Here is a 19,513-nt window from a genome sequence, read left to right on the forward strand (position 1 = left end):
CATGCTTAAAGTACTGGTATATCAGTGAGCAAGGGGGGGAATATCCACCTGCATAAAGGGGCAAAGTTTAAACTTTGCTTTTAAATCAAAGCACGGAGGGGGGGGAAAAAAAGTCATAACTGGTTTAAAGTCTTTACTTAGAAAACCCTGCTACCTTAAATTTGTACATCTATTGCACACAGCTCATTTTAAAGAATCACATATACAAAATATAATTTATAAGTTGGTTAACAAACAGGAATTTACAACCCTTTGGTAGAGGCTGGTAGAAAAAAGCTGAAGGACTAAATTGCTGCCCTTGTATGGAACAGGAAGTATAGGTCAAGTCCTCATTAATGTGGCAAAGCCCTTCTCTGGTAAAATCATGTCTGTGAGATCATAATATCTGCTGAAAATGCTTGAATGTAATCAACATGTTTTTCTTCCATATGCTGTACATCCAACACTGGTTCCCGTTTCCATGACTTCTTGTATGTAAAGCGGAGGTGGTTTCGTCCGAGAATTTACATGTTCCCCTTCGTATCGGGACGATGAAAGACGATCCTTGTGCCTAAACAACATTTACTGCAGCAGCGGGGAAATAAGTTCAGCTTGCTTGACCAGACATTTGCAAGTCATAGGTTAAATACACAGCCCTGGTTTTGTTTTGCATCTTCCGGCTTATAAAAAAAAAAAGAGGGGGGGGAAAAATAGAAGGTTCATATTTGCTTGAAAAAATTTTTTCCTCAGTGCTACTGCCTGGTAACAAAGTGTCTTTGCAACATTATCCAGTGTGTAAAAGTGAGATGGGTCCCAGAGCAGGAGCACCACCTCTAAGGCTGCTGCTGGTACTGTCCTTCTGTGGCTGTGTAGAAGTCATCCACCACACTCTGGATGTAGTCGAAGGTGGGCCTATCCTCTGGTTTGGTCTTCCAGCATGTGAGCATGATGTCGTAGAGTTCAGGGGGACAGCTCTCTGGAATGGGCATCCGGTAACCCCGCTGGACGCTTGTCATGACCTCGCCGTTGGACATTCCTGCACAAAATAAATGTTCAGTTAATAACCTCCTCCTGTGCCTGGCATAGGCACCCTGTTTTGTGATTAACCTTTATTTACCCTGTGCTCTTGTCCAAGCTGGCATACAACGTTAGATAATTGACTGAATGATGATTTACCCATTTACACTGAAGGGTGTTTTTCATGGGGTCAGCTGAGATACGAACACAAACCCCATGTAAGGGTTTGAATGTCTATAAAGTAGTAAATAACTGGGGCAGCTGGTAGTGTAGTGGTTAGAGCTGCTGCCTTTGAACCCAAAGGTCACAGGGTCAAATCTCATCTCCAACTGTAATACCCTTGAGCAAGGTACTTACCCTAAATTCCTCCAGTAAAATTACCCAGCTGTATAAATGGGTAAATAATTGTAAACATTAACACTGTTAAGCAAAGAGAAAAGCATCAGCTAAATCAGTAAATGTAATAACACTACAACTTGGTCATATGTGGAATAAGAAGCAACACTACTCGTATTAACCACTAGATGTCACTAAATCCATATATAGGAAGCCCTTACATTCCTCCTGGATACATTCTCATTCCTAATATTATCAGCACCAGAATAAATGATCAGCTTCTAGGACTCACACCCCTGGTTGTCTCACCTGGATATGGAATTTTCCCATAAGTAACAATTTCATAGAGAAGGATCCCAAAAGACCACATGTCTGATTTGATGGTGAACAACCCGTAGTTAATGGCCTCTGGGGCAGTCCACTTGATGGGGAACTTGGCTCCTATAACAGAAGAGGGATTTACAGTTATTTATGCAGGATGAACTTAACTGCAACTGGACAGCCTTTTACTGTGACAAACTTTGTGATGTGGAATGAGTTTCGCTCGTGATTTTTCATCTAGCGTTTCGCTTTATCGCATCCATAGTATTACTGTTGAAGTGCAGCTACAGTAGAAGATCAAAACAAAATATTAAGCCTATTAATTGAAGAAAAAATATTCTTTGGACCCTTTTTTGAACAAATGGTGCACGTACTAAAGAAAGAATGGTTCTTAGGCCTTGCTGACACTTCCAAATAAGTGTCCAGGCTGAGAGCTCACCTTCCCTGGCGGTGTACTGGTCATCCTCAATGACTCTCGCTAGGCCGAAATCGGCGATTTTGCACAGGAGGCTCTCGGACACCAGGACGTTGGCGGCTCTCAGGTCCCTGTGGATGTAGTTCTTCTTCTCGATGTAGGCCATGCCCTCGGCAATCTGCAAACACAGCGCCACCCTCAGTACGATCCACATCAGCAGCTGCACAAAAATCGTCTCTGAATACCGTGGTAGACACACAGACTCTGTGCAGTAACAGCTTTTGCTGTTATCTGGTTTATTTTTAACTGCATTTTATCGTTCTTTCTTCCCAAATTTTGTGGCTTTTGAAGACACAAACATTTCCGGTTTGTCTATTTTTAACTGCATGTTATACGCCCCCCCCAATCTTGTTGCTTTTTGAAGACAGAAACATTTTCTGGTTTGTTTATTTTCACTGCATCTTCCCCACCCCCCAAATTTTGTTGTTATTTTCATGTTCAGCTGATAGAGGTCAGCAACATGCAACCTAACAGGCTATGAGTTTGAGTGAAATGACTAGGACACTACGGACTTTGTGGACAATGGTAGTGGATCTCTCCCATTTTCATATATAATTATATATCTATAATTGTTGTTGCCTGAGGCCCAGTCTTGCTGTTCAGGCAATAAAAAGAAAGAAAAAAAGGCCACCTTACTTCAACTCCCTTCCCCAGTGCTTACAGCTTGTATCTGGTGCTTCTGAGAATGGTGATCAGTAACAAGATGACAAACATTGCAGACGTCTTTGGGATTAATTGACTAATGATCTGCATGAAATAAGATTTTGTGGGGAGAACACATTTTTTTTTTTCCATTTTTCTTCCCAGTCATTTCATTTGCTATACTGCCATTATTTATTTGCACAGCATACCTACTGTACATAAACTGATATAAGAGGATATTGATGAAATTAAGTACCATTCTTGAAGGGGGGCGTGGTGGCGCAGCGGGTTCTGGGGTTTGAACCCTGCTTGGGGTGTCTTGTGATGGACTAGCGTCCCATCCTAGGTGTCTCCCCTCCCCTTGCGCCCCGTGTTGCCGGTTAGTCTCCGGCTTCCCGTGACCCCGCTCGGGACAAGCAGTTGTAGGCATTGCATTACATTTATAAAAAGCACAGAGAAAGCAGCATATATGAGGGTATCAACACGGGTAGGGCTCGAAAAACTAAATGCTCTGAGTAACATCTGAATGCCAATTAGAGCACCGGTCTCCATCTCTCGTGGTCTTGTCATCATAGCACCACACACGCGAGTGACCGCAGCTGTGCCGACTCCCAGCACAGCCCAAGGGCGTGGTTTCACTTCTCTGCCAAACCGTAGATCCTCTTTCGCTCTCAGATCAAGGAAGCGCGATTCTCCGTATTTCAACACGCCATTTCGACCGCATCAGCTCAACTTGCTGGGAAAGGGGTTCAAATCTCGTTATTCACCTCTCGCTCTTCGCCGTGTTCATGCGGCCCGTTTACGTTCATCGTTAAAAGTGGATAGCAAATATATCATTTTCGGAATGTGCATTGTATCAAGACTCTTAGCTACTGTATTGGATAAATGGCAATTTCAAGTTGACTTAATATTTAATCCACACAGTGAAAAGATGAGGAAACCAGAGTGCCCCTTAAGGTGGTGCGAAGAGCTCAACCACACATTACCAAGGAACGCTCTTGTGCAACCAAGGTTCCTTTTCTAGTTTAGTCTGGAAAAAAAAATGACCTCACTGCTTATCTCTGAATGCGGGATGTTGTGAAAGAGGCGTTCGCCCCGATTTCGGAGGAAAGCAGACAACAAGCTACCTGGGCGGAAAAATCGATGAGTTTGGGTAGCTGCTGTTTTCGCCCAGCTTCGCTCTTCAGGAAGTCCAACAAGCTACCTGGAGGTGACAGAGCAGAATAAAGGCATTTGTGGTTATTACAAAAAAGCTTTTCACGTCATAAATAAAACAAATAGTAAATACATTTCGATTTGATGTAATGCTGTTGGTATAGGAATCATATAATATTGCTATGTTGTACATAGAAGTCTTTCTACATATAACACATATACATATAATTTTGCACATATACCCGTTGTAAAATACATATACATTTCATACATATACATTTCATGCATGGGGGCAGTCGAGAGTGCAGTGGTTAGAGCTGCTGCTTTTGGCTCTGAAGGTTGCTGGTTCGAATACAGCTACCGTTGTAGTACCCAAGGTACTTACCCTACATTGCTCCAGTAAAAATGACCCCTTTGTATAAATGGGTAAATAATTGTAAGTAGCTTAACACAGTCACTTACAAGAAATGTCTCAGCTAAATGATTTAATGTAAATGTGACAAACGTCATACATATTCTGTGAAATGTGATCAACGACTGATTAGTTGTGAGAACTGCGCTTGTCACAGTTGGAGAAGTGGACGAGGTGAGCGCCTGGAGGATGTGGGCTCGCTTTACCATTGGCCATGAACTCGGTGATGATGTAGATGGGCTCGGTCTTGGTGACCACGGCGTAGAGTCGCACCAGTCGATCGTGCTGCAGGGTCTTCATCAGGTTGGCCTCCTCCAGGAAGGCCTCCGGCGACATGGTGCCCGGCTTCAGGGTCTTCACCGCCACCTTTGTAGTGTTGTTGTAGAACGCTGAAAAGGATGTCGATGGGGGAGGGGGGGGTGAGTGTCACTGACACGCATCACTAATCCAGCTAACCACACGCGTGTACAAATAGAACGACACTCAAATACTGACCCTAACAGACCTTTTTTTTTTTTTTTTTTTTAAAGCTGTTATTATTATTGTCATTATATCATCCGCCGCCGATAATTGCTTGTCCAGTGCAGAGTCCTGGTGGTCTAGAGCCTATCCCAAAAGCAGAAGGTATGAGGCAGGGTACCAGTTCACCACATGCCCGAGCACACACTACATGCAATTTTCAGTCACCAACTCAACTGAAAAACATGTCTTTGGACTGTGTGAGGAAACCAGAGCACCTGGTGTGAGCCCACATTAGACGGGGAGAACAAACTTCATACACGTTGAGCTGAATTCGAACCTGCGTGTAAATCCAAAACCCGCTGCTACAATTATTACACGACGCCACTATTTATATCACACTTTTTTCAGAAGCAGTTTACACTTCCTTAGACCTTAAAGTTAGAATCCAGTCATTTACTTCTAATTATAACTTAGTGTGCAATCGTTGTAATTTAGCTCTTCACTTGCGTTCACGGCAAAACGCGGTGAAATTAGCCAGGCGAGCCGAGCGCCGAGCTCCAGAACTCGAGGCGGAAAGGGCTCTCGCGGGCGGCCTTCGCCGGTCGAACCCCGACGGCCGAGGGGAACGTGCCGTCGTTCTGACGGAGTGACCCCGAAACAGGAAGCGGTGAAGCGGCCGAGCCGCAGAGCAGCCGTGCCTCTCGCGTTCGGTCACCAAGCGCACGCTTTGGCAACAGCTGCTACTTGAGCGTCACGAACACGCACCGCAGCCCTTAAAGGAGGCGTAAAAGCACAACAAAACAAACTGTTTTCATTAGCAAAGTGAGCTACTGCTAAAGACGCGTTCGGCTCCAAACGCTCGCCGAGGGAAACGAAACGGTAAATCGCCGTAACTGTGCCGAAGCTCCGGCAGGGCGAAGCCAACAGCGCAGGATATTAATACAAACAATTCATAATGAGGCCTCTGCGGAGAACGAAGTGTCACTCTTTAAGAAATTATTTTGTGTACAATTAGCGGGAAAAAGAAGCGCTGGCGAGGCGCCGCGGACGGTCACAGGAGCGTGGCAGAGGTTTCTCAGCCGCTTCCTGGAGCCGTTCGCGCCCAGCGGGGGCCCAGTAAACAAAGGGAAACATCTTGAAGCGGCCAGCGCGACACGGACCTGCTTCCTGGAGACTGCGACACGAGCGTAAACCCCCCGCGGAGCGCGTCGGGTCGCTGTTGCTGCCGTTTGGCGCAACGCGTTAGCAGAACCGTGAACTACGTGCGTTATATGAGCGTGTGGTGTGCGATACGCCCTGGGAAACTCCCGAAAAACGGGTGCGGTGGGAGGGAAATGGGAATCGGGGGGGCGGGGGTGGCGCTGACCCTTTCACTCTGCTCATGCAAGACTTTCCGCCCGACTTAGGGCTCCTTTAAACGTGACCTGTAGGGGGGCCGGACACTGCCGGGGTGGGTTGTGGGGCAGTGGTTGGAGCCCCTTGTAATCCAAAGACACGGCTTCGAACCCCACCGAACGCTGTCGTACCCCTCATCGACGCGTTCGCCCTGCACCGACACGGTAAAAACGACCCCGTCCGAACAGGTAAATCGCGGCGAGTAGCTGCGCGCACAAAAGCAGCACCAAGTCACCTTGGACAAAAGTGTCAGAAAAATAAGGGCTCTAATAATTGCTGCAATAATACCCTTCAGCAAGGGGCTTTCCCCAAACTGCGCAGTAAAAATTACCCAGCTCTGTAAGTGGTTCAAGGATTATAGGCAGGTTGTCATTGTAGGTTTTCTCAAGGGAGGAAAGTGCCCGCTAAATGAATAATGGAAATGTAATAACAGTACATAATAATGTGTGTGTGTGTGAGAGAGAGAGAGAGAGAGAGAGAGAGAGAGAGAGAGAGAGAGAGAGAGAGAGAGAGAAAATGGCAAGCTGCTGGTGAGTAATGCAGTGTGAACGGACACATTACCACAAACGCCTCTTACTGTACCAGCGCTAACTGGAAGTCGCCGAGGTTAAACTCTAATCAATTCCTCTTTTGCACTTGTGGAGCGGTTAACTGGGCTCGATTAAATCTACTGGTTTCTCCCTCTCCCTCCCCCCCCCCCCGATACGAGACACTGTAAGGGGCGTGACCTCCGAGCGCGTCGCTCGTTCTCCTCGCGCACGGCCGGCGGGCGCTCTCTCACCCATCCACACCTCCCCGAACTGGCCCGCTCCCAGCTTCTTCACCATCTTGATGGACTCTTTGGAGATCTCCCAGGCATCTTTGCCCCACGGCTGCTGGGCTTTGGGCTTCGCGCACGGCTTCTCCAGCTTCCGACAGAGGCCGTCGGCCTGCTCTGCACGACACACACACACACACACACACACACACACACACACACACAGTTTCACCGGGTTGCCACGGGGTGTCTTTTCATGCCTAGTCGGACCAAGTCTAGGCTCCTTGCACTCAGCAACAATTACTCGGTGTAAGACATACAGTGCTGCTTCGAAGTATGTGAAGCCTTTGCGTCGTTTAGTTTTACCACAAAATGGGTATTTCATTACAATCAATGTTTCTCGTGAGACATAACAGGTGCGTAACGACCCATTCCGTATGTTACTTTAGTGGAAATCATGTCTGTAGTAGAAACAGGGAAGTAATGCAGGTGTAAAAGAAGTGAACCCAAGTTGTATTGTTTGTACCAAGTATGTAAGTGAGATCAGCTGTGTAAATCAGACATTTATTAATTTTACAAGTTTATTTCAAAATGTATTATTAAGCTTGTATAAGTTTGTTATAATTTTTAATACAAGAATAATGAGCATCCCCGCGGGGTTCGAATACTTTCAAGCAGCACTGCATTTCTTCTTGGCAGCTGTGGGTCCAGTAAACATGTTTTCATTTTGAGTCATCATGTCCTGCTTGGGTTAAACCACTGTTAGAAAATAAAAATCATCAGTGCATCATCGGAATCTTGGAGGGAGCCGATGAGTATTACGGCGAGAGCCGCTGCCTTCAAATCCTGTCCGCTGCAGTTATACCCTTGAGCAAGGTACAGTGAAAGTTAACCCAGCTGCTTAAATGGGTAAATCGCTGTAGGTAACTTACCACTGTAAGTCACTGTGGAGAAGAATCCCCATAATCGGATGATTCTCAGTCGAGGATGTCACAGTACAAGTGATCCTCGACTTACGACCATCCAGACTTACAAAGGTGCGCCATTGACCTTATAATATTATTTCCGAGTCTCAATAATTAGTCTAATGACACCTAATGACGACGCACCATCAGCTGGCCACATTTTTTGTTTTTCTTTGGGTCTCGTTATTTAGGTGTCTGGCAGCGACTGTGTTTTACTTACGGAACTTTTTTGCTTGCGATTCCCTTCAAGTTACCTTTTATTTAAAATGGCTAGAGGGCAAAGGTCTGGTGGTGATTAAAAAAAAAAAAAGTGGGAGACAACAGATTTAAAAATGAAAGCGGGGGGGGAAAAAAAAAAAGTGCCGCACGAAAAATGCGACCCTATCATATTTATAGAATTATTCCATATTAGTATTAGTTTATCATGAGTAATGTATGATTGATGAATAAATAACAAAGCCCTGTTATTTAATGCAGAACTCATGCATTTTAATTGTTTAAACATGACTGCGGTTCACAAAAGGGGATTTCTGACTCATGACGGGGTTGTTAGAACGAGACCTGGTCATATGATGAGGACCTCCTATATGAAGTTTCCATAATGCGAACTGAGGAATTAATGCCCTAATGGAAAAAATGTGTGGAAGTGTTGAAGAGGACGCAGAGGGATGGTCAGTCCTCTGTGTGTGTATGTGTGTGTGTGTGTACCGCAGCGTATGCGGGTCTTTCGGCTTCTCCGCGTTCAGTCGTGTGATAAAATTCAGTCAGTCGGGAGCTGAAGCTGTCAACACGATGAGAAACCGCAGACTCCGCATCTCCTGGGAGCAGCGGCGAAGTCCTCTCTTACACCGCGGTAATGAGACTTACTCTGATAGTGCTTCACCATGCTGGTCAAGTCAGTGAAGGTGATCTTGGGCGAGACGTAGTAGCCGCCGTTGTCCAGGGTTCGGACCTTGTAGTGCTTGACGGCGTCTGTCCCCGTGCTGTCCGAGTCTCGGATCGAGAGCGAGTAACTGCCTGGTGAGGAACAACCACACATCAGTCAGCGGTGGAACCATCTGAGGTCCAATCCCCACGTCCAGGTTGTTCAGTGCAGCTCAAGGACCCTCCGACATGAAACGGGCCCCTTTCCCCATCAGGTAACACCAATAAAACCCACTTTTACACTAAAATCTCCAGAAATGTACTTTGTTGCAGCATTTTACCTCCCCCGTGCAAAACTGTACACCTTATAATAGGGTTTTTTTTTTTTTATTATTATTAGATATATGAGCAGCAGTGGGTTGCAGCAACATACAGGCGGGAAGAGTGCACTCTCAAGGCTTTTAACAAGAAGGTGCATTAATACTTGCGCTAATATCTAGATTTGTTCTTCTCAGTAATCACACTAGAAGAACATCCCTTTAATGGTTTCAATAGGAGCACATCAGACCGTCTCGATCTCGAACTCTGAAGCTTCTGCAGCGCACGTGCCACCGTAGGTTTTCGGAGACGGTCAAGAGCCGACTGAAAAACCCACCGAGTGCTTATTATATTTATGAAAGCACGTCAAAATGTCACACGTGAGCCGAGCGGCTGTCGGGAGCGAGGGGGGGGGAGAGCTGAAGGTCACGAGAGGCCTTCGCACCTTTCGACGTCTCGCTCTCCCGAATGAGGAAGGAGCCCGGCTTGTTCGCAGGCGCCAGCAGCTGCCTCTCAGCATCTTTCCTGGAGATGTCTTTAAAGAACCACCTGTAACGGGACAGGAAGCCGTTTGAAAAACACGGCGAGGGGGATGAGTTGGCATTTTTGTCATCCCTGTTTACCTAAACACGTTTTCCGAAGTTTTCTTGTGCCCCCCCCATGCCATGGCTTTCTCTGGCCGAGGAACCCCGTAACTTGGTCAATGGTCAATACAGCATATTCGATAACTGGTGGTCAACGTATTCTTTATTCAATGAAAAGTGAGTAAGGGTAAAATGGCAGCAAAGATTATCTTGGCCATTAAAGAGCAGGCAGTGTAACGGTTACAGCCGTCGCCACTCAAAAGACACAGGTTCAAATCCCCGCTTCTGCAACTGTCCCCATGAAGGAGTACCGGAGGTATTTACTCTGAACTAAAACAGCGATAATTTCCCGGCTGTGTAAGTGGGTCACGTAGTTTAGTGCACTAACCTAACATTGTAACCTGGGGGTAAAAAATGAAGAAAGAAGAAAAAAAAAAACTTACGGCTCCATTTCCATGGTGTCTGCTTCGGCCACATAATTGAAGGGGATGTAACCCTCTTTCTTGGAAGTCAGTGATTTTGCTTTCCACCACTCCCCCTTCCTGAAGGCCAGCAGAAGAAGAACAAAACAGACGTGTAAGCGGAGCAGTGACGCCGCAAGTGGTCTATGTTGCAGGTTAAAATCCTAGAAAGTATCAACTAAATCGCATTCATGCATAAATAAATAAATAAATAAATAAAAAATTATATATGTATGTATGTATTGGAGGCAGGCAATGTAGTGGTTACGGCTACTGCCGTCCACTCAAAGGTCCCAGGTCCCAATCCCTTCTCCCGCTGTGCTGACCCCGAGCACGGTACAAACCCTAATGGGCCCCAGTAAAAGTTACCCGGCCGTATAAATAGCTAAATCATTGGAAGCGGCTTCACACCGTAGGCGGCATTGAAGAGAAGCGTCTGCGAGACGAGTAAACGTTATCAGGAGCGGGTGAATAACAGCAGCAATACGTGGGAGGCTCAAGCGCAGGCTCGCACGCGCCGCAGCAGCCAGTCTCGAAACTTATCGACTGGACGCGGCGCCAAATAAATTGCGGAAACTGAAAAGTACGCTGCGCGTTTAAGTCGCTCCCGTCGCACCCTTGAGAAATGGACTCAAACCCCGATGGAATGAGGCTTATTCAGCTGTACAAAGGGGTTATAAGGACAAAACGGACTGCGCTTCAACATTTGGGAGCACGTTTTCGCGATCCACGGAGTAGCGAGCAAACTTTGCCGCGGTCGTACTCTTAGCGGACCGCGTCGGAGGGCGCGAGAGAGACGGCATCGTCCCCGTTTCACACAGGAAAGTCAGAGAAATACTCACTCCTCGAGAATTTTTAGCCTTTCGCCCTTCTTAAACGCCAGGTCGTCAGGGTGTATGGCTTCGTAGGGGTACAGGGCCACCACTATTTTACCGCGCTCTGTGGACGAAGAAGAGTTACCGTGTTTTACTCCCGTCCCCGTACAAGGACGTGAGCTGTGCCCACTCGTGCAGCTCATCTCAGGAGACGTACCTTCCATCTTCTGGAGCATCTGACCCGGGAGCAGAGGGCCATCGTGAACAGCGTTTTTCTGGGGAAAAGTAAAAGTGAAATGAATCAAGATGATGCAAAATTCGCTTCTCTGCTCCGTTTCCCTCATAATATTTATGGAGAACAATGAAGGTCTTGCTGGAGCGCGCTCACTTTTTACTATTTTACTTTAATATTTACTAGCCTTCACCGTATTATTCATCATATCTTTGCATTCTTTTCCTTTTCTTATTAGTTATTATATCTCTTATGAATAACAAGATGAAATTCTGAAGGAAATAGAAATAAACAGGGGGAAAAAAAAAAAAAAAAAAAAAAAAAAAAAAACCTCTTTTTAAGCTTTACTGTGTCTCATCATTGAGATGCCAAAGAACCTCATATTGTCTGAAAAATAACCAATAATCACTTAATGGCGATCTCACTCTTTTTACCAAATCTAACCTACAATTTTTATCCGAAAACATGACACTGACCGACCACAAGTGGTTTCATAATCCAGTTCATGGATGTTGTGAATACAGTATATATCGAAAAAAAGTAACTGGGGTATAGGTAATAAAGGAACGATATTGATTTTAAAAGTATTGCTCTTCGAACCTGAATGGAACAAGGTAAACACATGGTAATTATTTACAGTTATCGGATACGTATGTTCGCTGTCCCAATATTGTATGAACTTTGCTTTCATGGCACCTCTAGCCTCCATTCAAATTAAGTGGGGAAAAATGTACTTCTACAAACAATAAGACTCACTAACTGTGCAGACACTCAATAATCATGGAAGCATTAATGGTTTATTCGTATGACACATAGTGGACTGTAATTTTACACTATATGGAAATGGTGAAAAGTCAAAAATCAAAGTGTAGGGTGATGCGACATGAAGCAGCGTAGTTCAGGTTCACGTGTTGAGTTATTTTCACCGTGTAATTACATCAGTCGTTTCCCTGCACGTACCAACGACCCTAAATGGGAAGTGACGAATTAATATGACATAACCATATTTCAGTAATTCTGGCTACTGACTTGCACTCACACCAGTGCAACTCATTGCTCACTACAGTGTGCGGCTTCCTGGAAGTCGGATCTGGGCACGTACCGTGGGTGTACGAAGTACACCCCCAGCCCATGCTGCTACCACTATGTACTGTGTTACTGTAGGCGGCACGGTGGCACAGCGAGTAGCACTGCTGTCTTACAGCATCTGGGGGGTGTGAGAGGATGTGGGTTCGACCCCCTTCAGTGTGTGAGGAGCTTGTATGTTCTCCCCATGTCTGTGTGGGTTTCCTCCGGGTGCTCTGGTTTCCTCCCACACTCCATAGACATGCTGTTCAGGTTTGCCCATAGTGTGTCAGTGACAGAGAGAGTGTTTCACTGATGTATGGTTGAGTGACCCAGTGTAAGTAGTGTATCTAGCAGCGTAAATCACCACGGTGAATAAGGTGTGTGGGCTGATAACACTACACAGAGTTCATTGGAAGTGGCTTTGGAGAAAAGCGTCTGATAAATGAATAAATGTTATAATCAAAAGTGCATTAAAAGTGGATTTATTTTGTATGGGGCAGTTTAGTGGGACAGTGTAGTGGTTAAAGCTGCTGCCTTTGATAAAAGTTGCAAGTTCGAATCTCTCCTCTTGCTGTAGTACCCTTGAGCAAGGTGCTTACCCTAAAAATTACTCCAGTAAAATTACCCAGCCGTATAAATGGGTAAATACTAGTAGATGGCTTGTAAGTGGCTTTGGGGAAAAACGTCTGATAGATGAATAGATGTAAACATGTGGTAAAACCAAACACAGTTAACATTTATACGGTCCATAACCATTTTTACTACAAAAGTACACTCCAAATACAAAACTGGAAAATCCAACTTTGAAAAGTATTCACCTCCCTTCAGTTCTTAGGCATTAAATAGCTGCCTTTTGCGCAGAAATTACAGCCACAAGTCTTATGTGGTGTGTTGTAACCTGTTTTTCCCACCAAGTTAAATGTGTAATATTTGCTCACTTTGAAAGACTGCATATTATGGTCTACATTTACTACCTGATTTTTCTTCGCATCTCCCCCGGCTTCCTTGCTGCCGTCAGCCAGCTTGGATTTTCGACATCCCATGTTCCCTGTTGGAAGAAAAAAATTTGTTTCCAGCTGTATTACTTTTTTCATCCATCTTCTGTCCCGCTTGTCCTAAAAGGGTCGCGGTGGCAGCAGGGAGAGCAGAGAGGCCCAGCTGCCCCTGTCCCTCGCAACTTCCTCCAGCTCAACCTGGGGGATCCCCAGCCGTTCCCAGGCCAACTGCGAGATGTAATCCCTCCAGCGGGTCCTGGGCCGACCTCGGGGCCTCGTCCCAGTTGGCCGTGCCCGGTATACCTCCGAAGGGAGGCGCCCAGGGGGCATCCTTATCAGATGCCCGAACCACCCCAACTGGCTCCTCTCAATGTGAAGGAGTAGTGGCTCTACTCTCAGCTCCTCCCGGATGTCCGAACTCCTCACCCTGTCACGGAGAGCGAGTCCCAGCACCCTGCGGAGAAAACTCATTTCGGCCGCTTATATCTGCGATCTTATTCTTTCGGTCATCACCCAGAGTTGATGACCATAGGTGAGGGTAGGGACGTAGATCGACCGGTAAATGGAGAGCTTCGCCTTATGGCTCAGCTCCCCCTTCACCACTACGGTCCGGTACAGCGACCGCATTACTGCTGCTGCTCCCAGTCTGTGGCCGATCTCACGCCCCCTTCTTCCCTCACTCGTGAGCAAGACCCCAGGATACTTGAACTCCTCCACCTGGGGCAAAAACTCTCCCCTTACCTGGAGAGGGCATACCACCCTTTTCCGTGTATTTTTTTTAAATTAACATTAAATGTTACACATGACTCCATGGTTTCGATTGATTGGTTAACCATAAACCATAAGTCACGCACACACACTGTCTGAAACTGCTTGTCCCAAGTGGGCTCACAGTGAGCCCGAGCCTAACCTGGCAACACAGGGCATAAGGCCGGAGGGGGAGGGGGACACACCCAGGACAGGACGCCAGTCCATCACAAGGTTCCCCAGGCAGGACTCGAACCCCAGACCCAACGGAGAGCAGGACCCAGTCAAACCCGCTGTGCCACCGCACCCCCCTTAAACCATAACTGCCTACACCAATATTTAACTGTGCTGAGAAAGAGAGACCAAAAAAGAAAAAAAAAAATAAAAAAAAAAAAACAAGCCTGAAATGTTCCCTCCGAAATAAAACAGACAGAGGCCGTCAAACAAAATTAGTTTGCTAATCCAAACTATTTATAGAAGGAAAACCTATTCTATCATAGGAAGTTCCAGTTACCTTCACAAACTATGATTTACTTCGGCAGGGCGAACGTCTGGGCAAATGTGCAGACTGATATTATCAGTGTTTCACCAAATATTTTCTTCCCCGAGGAAATGGTAAACTCCGGGGTATTATTTCCTGACACACTGGTACTTAAAGGAAACGTTCAGCGCTTCTGCTTATCCTCCAAAAGACATGGTTTAAAAGCAACAAACGCACATTAAGTGCTCCTTCCACCGCAGCGCCATCTGATTTAAAATGTAATTATCAATATAATATTTTCCCCAATGTTTTCAAAGGCTCAGGAATTGAAAAAAATAAATAAATAAAAAAAAGAATAATTTTCTACAAGAAACATTAGATGGGCACAAAAGCACTGTGCGGATTTACTCGTGCAATCGCTCCGGAGGGTGATTAAGTTTAAAATATCACATATTAACTGTGCTTTGCATCTTTTACCTCTCTGTCATTGACTCTAATGGCATGGGGCTAGACATTAAATAAGGGAATAAGGAAAAGGGAAGTATGATTTAAAAAAAATAACTGCTATGCAAGGCAGTTTTTTTTTTTTTTTTTTTTTTTTTTAAAAATCTTCCTGCTGCGTTGAGCATGAGGAAAAAGATTTAACGTCGATGCACAAACTGCAGAAGTGCATAAGAAACGGCCCTCCGTTGTTCGCTAAGTGAGGACGGGAAAATGACACAATATAATGCTTGTTGTTCTTTTTCCGAGGGATGCCGACTGTCAAGTCAGTGTACTTCAGGTTCCGGTCAGGAAACTGGAGCGGGGTTTCGGTGAGATTACAGAGACGGGTCCAGCGCCGACAACGGCTCACATTTCCTCCGTAAACTGGGGCCTCTCGCGCCCGAGCGGGAGACCCCGAAAGCAGGCGAGCAGCGGCACGAAGCTCGATGCGGCGCGGAGCCGCCGTCTCACCCAAACACCTCCGCGATAATTTGGAACGGAAACCAGCTGGTTCAGCGCACTGTTCGCGGTTATGGGGTGCGAAGGGACGCTACATTTGCATTGCCATTTGCTTAGCCTTCAGTCTCATGTCAAATGACGTATTGTATGTTATTCATTTGTTTACCTCATTCAAAACATTTCATTGTCAACAGCAGGATACTGCAGGACATGGGAATGGGAGAAAATATAGCTGGCACCCTGCCCTACCCCTCCATGACTCACACCCATGGAGATAAAGTGACCTGTCGCGCTTCCCAGGTGTAGCGGCACATTTTCATTTACATTTATTCACCCAACTGACACTTTTCTCCAAAGAGGTCGAGGTAAACAAAAGCACGTGTCACCATGGAGCCGACGGGAGCCCGAGTGTTTCGAGACCCTTCTTGAATGTAGAAATGTAGAGAAGGATTCAGCAGCTCTGAGGGACCATGGACACGCTACTGGCTCAGTTGCAAGAGCAGCACTAATACAAGAACACGAGCTCGTTGCAGGAATAGTTCAAAGTTCGGTTCTAAGACCATCTCCTAGAGAATTCTCTACTCAAGTCACATGGTACATTTAGGAGGAGGACTTTTTAATATATATGTATTTTTTGTAACATATCCTCATTTATACATGTGAGTGACATTTCTACTAATGGAAAATGGCCTGTAAGGGAGGAGAAAGGTTGGGATTAGGAAAGCAGGGAGCAGCTCTTTGAAAGAGCAGAACCTGGAATGATTTCAGCTTCTGGTAGGGGTTCAAATGCAGGAAATGAGGCTTTGCTGGGAGTCCCTTCATGGATAAGGTAGGTGGATGCTGAGAACTTGTCGGTGATGGAATTGACTACGAACGAATAATATGACTGGTTTCTCAGTAGAACAGTTCGGGTTAAGAAGCATCTTCAAGAGCCCAACAGCAGATACCCCCTTGGAAATGGAAGTTCACTTTTGCACGTGCTGCTCGAAGTGGGCCAATGGCAATGAGCGTCAAGAGCTAAAAAGACCTGAGGAAATTCACATGGTCACACGCTCAAACCACAGAACTATATTCGAACCATTGTTCACAGCTGCGATCACTTGTGGCTTCAGGGGTGCGAAAAAGCACAAAAGTTAGTCAGAGTATACGACTATTCTATTTCCTGTCTGTCTGTTCCAATGTGTCTCTGTCCACCACTATCTGGATGACGTCTGAAATGTGGCTGACAAATTCATGAAGCTCAAGCACGCAGCTTCTAGAGTCAAGCACACACTCGTGCTGCGTGCCGAGGCCGATGCGATGGCCAACCTTGCTACCCAAAAATTACGTCCCGCAACGGTCTCATTGGTCACGCTCTAGAGTGAAGGTCACCGACAAGGACCTTCAGATTCTCCAATCTGAAAGTAGCATGGGGTCAAGGACTCCAAGAGTCTGTCGTAATTTCCAGACAGCCATCTGTCACTCATCACAAATCCTCAAAAGTGAACTGAGTCTTGATTCCTTTACCGAGGAGCGGTTCCAACTTCAAGAAGAACAGTTGCAGAACCTCACTGGCACCGTGCAGCGTTAACTGCACGATCATGAAAACATCATCAGATCGACACTTGATCATCTCAGATCGACGCTTTTTTTAACGGAAAGTAGCGGAAAAATATATGCATCCCTCAAATTTTCAGTCTGGATTTACACGCGAGGCTCACGCCTGTACACAGTTTCACGGCTTCAGCGCCGGCCAGACGTTTGCATCCACTGATCTTCACGCTGCTGTATAGACGGATATTTACAGGTTTCATTTGTATTGACATTCATTCGTTAGCAGACACTTTTCTCCAAAACTGCGTACAGCTCAGTGCAAACAGGAGTGCATTAAACTATTAAACTAACAAAGAGCTTTAGATATAAAGAGATGATTACTGACCCATGGAATTCTTCTCTGATGTCACCACTTTGCTGGTACATATCAGTCAAGCGGCCGCATGTAGAAATGAGAGTCATGACTGACTGATCAAGGCAGACAGTGCTGGGATAGCTAGCTTATGTGGAGATCTGGAGAGAAGGGATGGGTTTGAGACCCTTCTTCAATGCTGGGAGGGATTCAGCAGCTCTGAGGGCCTAAGGGAGCCTGCAGCTCGGTTGCAAGAGCAGTACTAATACACAAATTGGAGCTCATCGCTCTCCGAGCAGCGAAACAGTTCTGAACACCCTACTGTACTAAAGTGGCACATCCTGAAGAAATCCATACCAAAGTCATTCCGCTTTACACCAAGTATCAAATTGCTGCGCACTTTTTCAACGAAACACATTCTTTACATATAATGTTTCACCCGGATATAAAGCCGAATAGTTCCTCAGACGTCATTCAGATTAAGTACCTTTCTCAAGGTTAAGTGGCAGGGCTGGCCCTGTGACTTGGACTAGCCATTATTATTATTAATAATAATAATTATAATAAATTATTATTATTATCTGACTCATTTGTCCAAGGTGACTTGCAATGTTACGTTTGTAGGTCCTTAACAGCTACGTTCTGCTCTATGTGACGAAGCTTCCAGAGAGGTTTAAAGCAAGGTACCAAATAGGGCATCCATCAATGAATCAATCAGTGAATCAGTCAATGAATCAATCAATTGCATATGTGGCCCATATTAACTGATGCTGCTGTAAAAGAGAACCTAACATGCTATTTTGTCAGGCAAGCAAGTTTTACATGCAGACATTCATTTCAGTTCCTAATTACATTTCCTCCTCTTCCTTCTTCATTTTCTTCCAATAAAAGCAATGATAATAATAACCACAGCAGTTATTGTTCTTATTAGTGTGTAAATTAATTTTACTCAGTCTTTCACACTTGTAAAGCTACACAAAGCATTACGTAAATGAATGCGAGCCGTTAGATATCTAATTATAAAATCAGATTTCTCATTTGTTTTCCAGCAGTGTTCATAAGTCCTGCTGCTCAGCTGTGTCTAAAAAAAATTAAAAAAAACGGAAAAAAATTAATAAAAAAGGCCCAGCCACGTGCGCGGCTGGGGGACCGAGGTCCGTTTCAAAAAGTGAAACAAATGTGTTTGGGTAAAAAAACAAGAGACACTACAGTAACCGGGCAACCCACTGAAATACTGTACATATTTTACACTCGGAGAAACGTTCCGAGCGCGCGGCCGCGCCTGTCAAAGGGCACGTGCTCGGTGCACGCGAGCAAATGTACCGATTACATTGAGTTTTACTGTATTTCTCTGTCGCGAGTCCTTGTGATACAGTCGGACTTGGGGCCAGAGGGAGCTGATGCGGAGAGAAATGTAAGAAACACAGTGAGTGTGTAAAAGCTCACGGGCGAGGAGGAGGAGAGGCAGAGGGGTGTAAAACAGAGTAAAACGCCGGCGTGTTTGGAAAGCGGGAGGACTTCGAGGAGGGTGTAAAAACAGGGTAAAAAGTGAGTGGCGCGTTGGAGAAGCAAGTGACTCACCCATGATGATCGGACGTCCACGCGTGCGTGTGAGTGTGTGTGTGTCCCTGTCCTCCTGGCTCGGACGGTACCGGAGTGTGTGGGACAGGGGCACAGCGGACAGCGCGCGGAGCGCCGCAGAAACAGGAACTTCACACAGAGCCGCTTTACTGCACTTTTACTGCGGCATACAGCCGTACTCCGCTTTTTACTGCAGCTTCCTCAACCCCGGGCCGTCCGTCCGTCCGCGCAGGTCGGCACGCGATTTGCATAACGTCCCACAGACTGGTGTACACTGTTCTACACTGTTTTACTCTGTTCTAACACAGCCCGCGCGGTGTGTTCTGTCGCGCGCGTCTCCGGCGGCCGGACGCTCACATTTGTCTCCGTGCGCGCCCCCCCCGCCCACACACACTGAGTGCGACACCCTGGGGGGTTAGAGCTGTGTGTGTGTGTGTGTGTGTGTGTGTGTGTGTGTGAGAGAGAGAGAGAGAGAGAGAGAGAGGCAGAGTGCACCGACGCACAGAAAAACACACATGACGTGTTATTATTATTTATTACTGACTGTTATTGTTGTTATAAAGTATTTATATATAATATACAATATAATATACATATGTGTATGATTTTCAAATACTATATATA

The 19,513-nt window shown here is 45.8% G+C and overlaps 1 protein-coding gene across 1 annotated transcript; it reads right to left on the reverse strand.

Moving 5' to 3' along the window:
- Positions 1-99: 99 nt before the first annotated feature.
- On the reverse strand, positions 100-19,199 carry LOC108929639 (tyrosine-protein kinase Lyn-like). Its single transcript, XM_018744322.2, has 13 exons — positions 18,890-19,199; positions 13,233-13,306; positions 11,176-11,233; positions 10,986-11,082; positions 10,126-10,224; positions 9,544-9,647; positions 8,784-8,933; positions 6,976-7,128; positions 4,544-4,726; positions 3,898-3,974; positions 2,093-2,246; positions 1,642-1,773; positions 100-1,015 (listed from the first exon to the last, which is right to left on the reverse strand). Exons 1-13 carry the CDS (start codon positions 18,891-18,893, stop codon positions 813-815), a joined length of 1,488 nt encoding a protein of 495 aa, XP_018599838.1. The 5' UTR covers positions 18,894-19,199; the 3' UTR covers positions 100-812.
- Between the last annotated feature and the right edge of the window lie 314 nt (positions 19,200-19,513).

This window comes from Scleropages formosus, chromosome 9, assembly GCF_900964775.1.
Source record: "Scleropages formosus chromosome 9, fSclFor1.1, whole genome shotgun sequence".
Lineage (NCBI taxonomy): Eukaryota > Metazoa > Chordata > Actinopteri > Osteoglossiformes > Osteoglossidae > Scleropages > Scleropages formosus.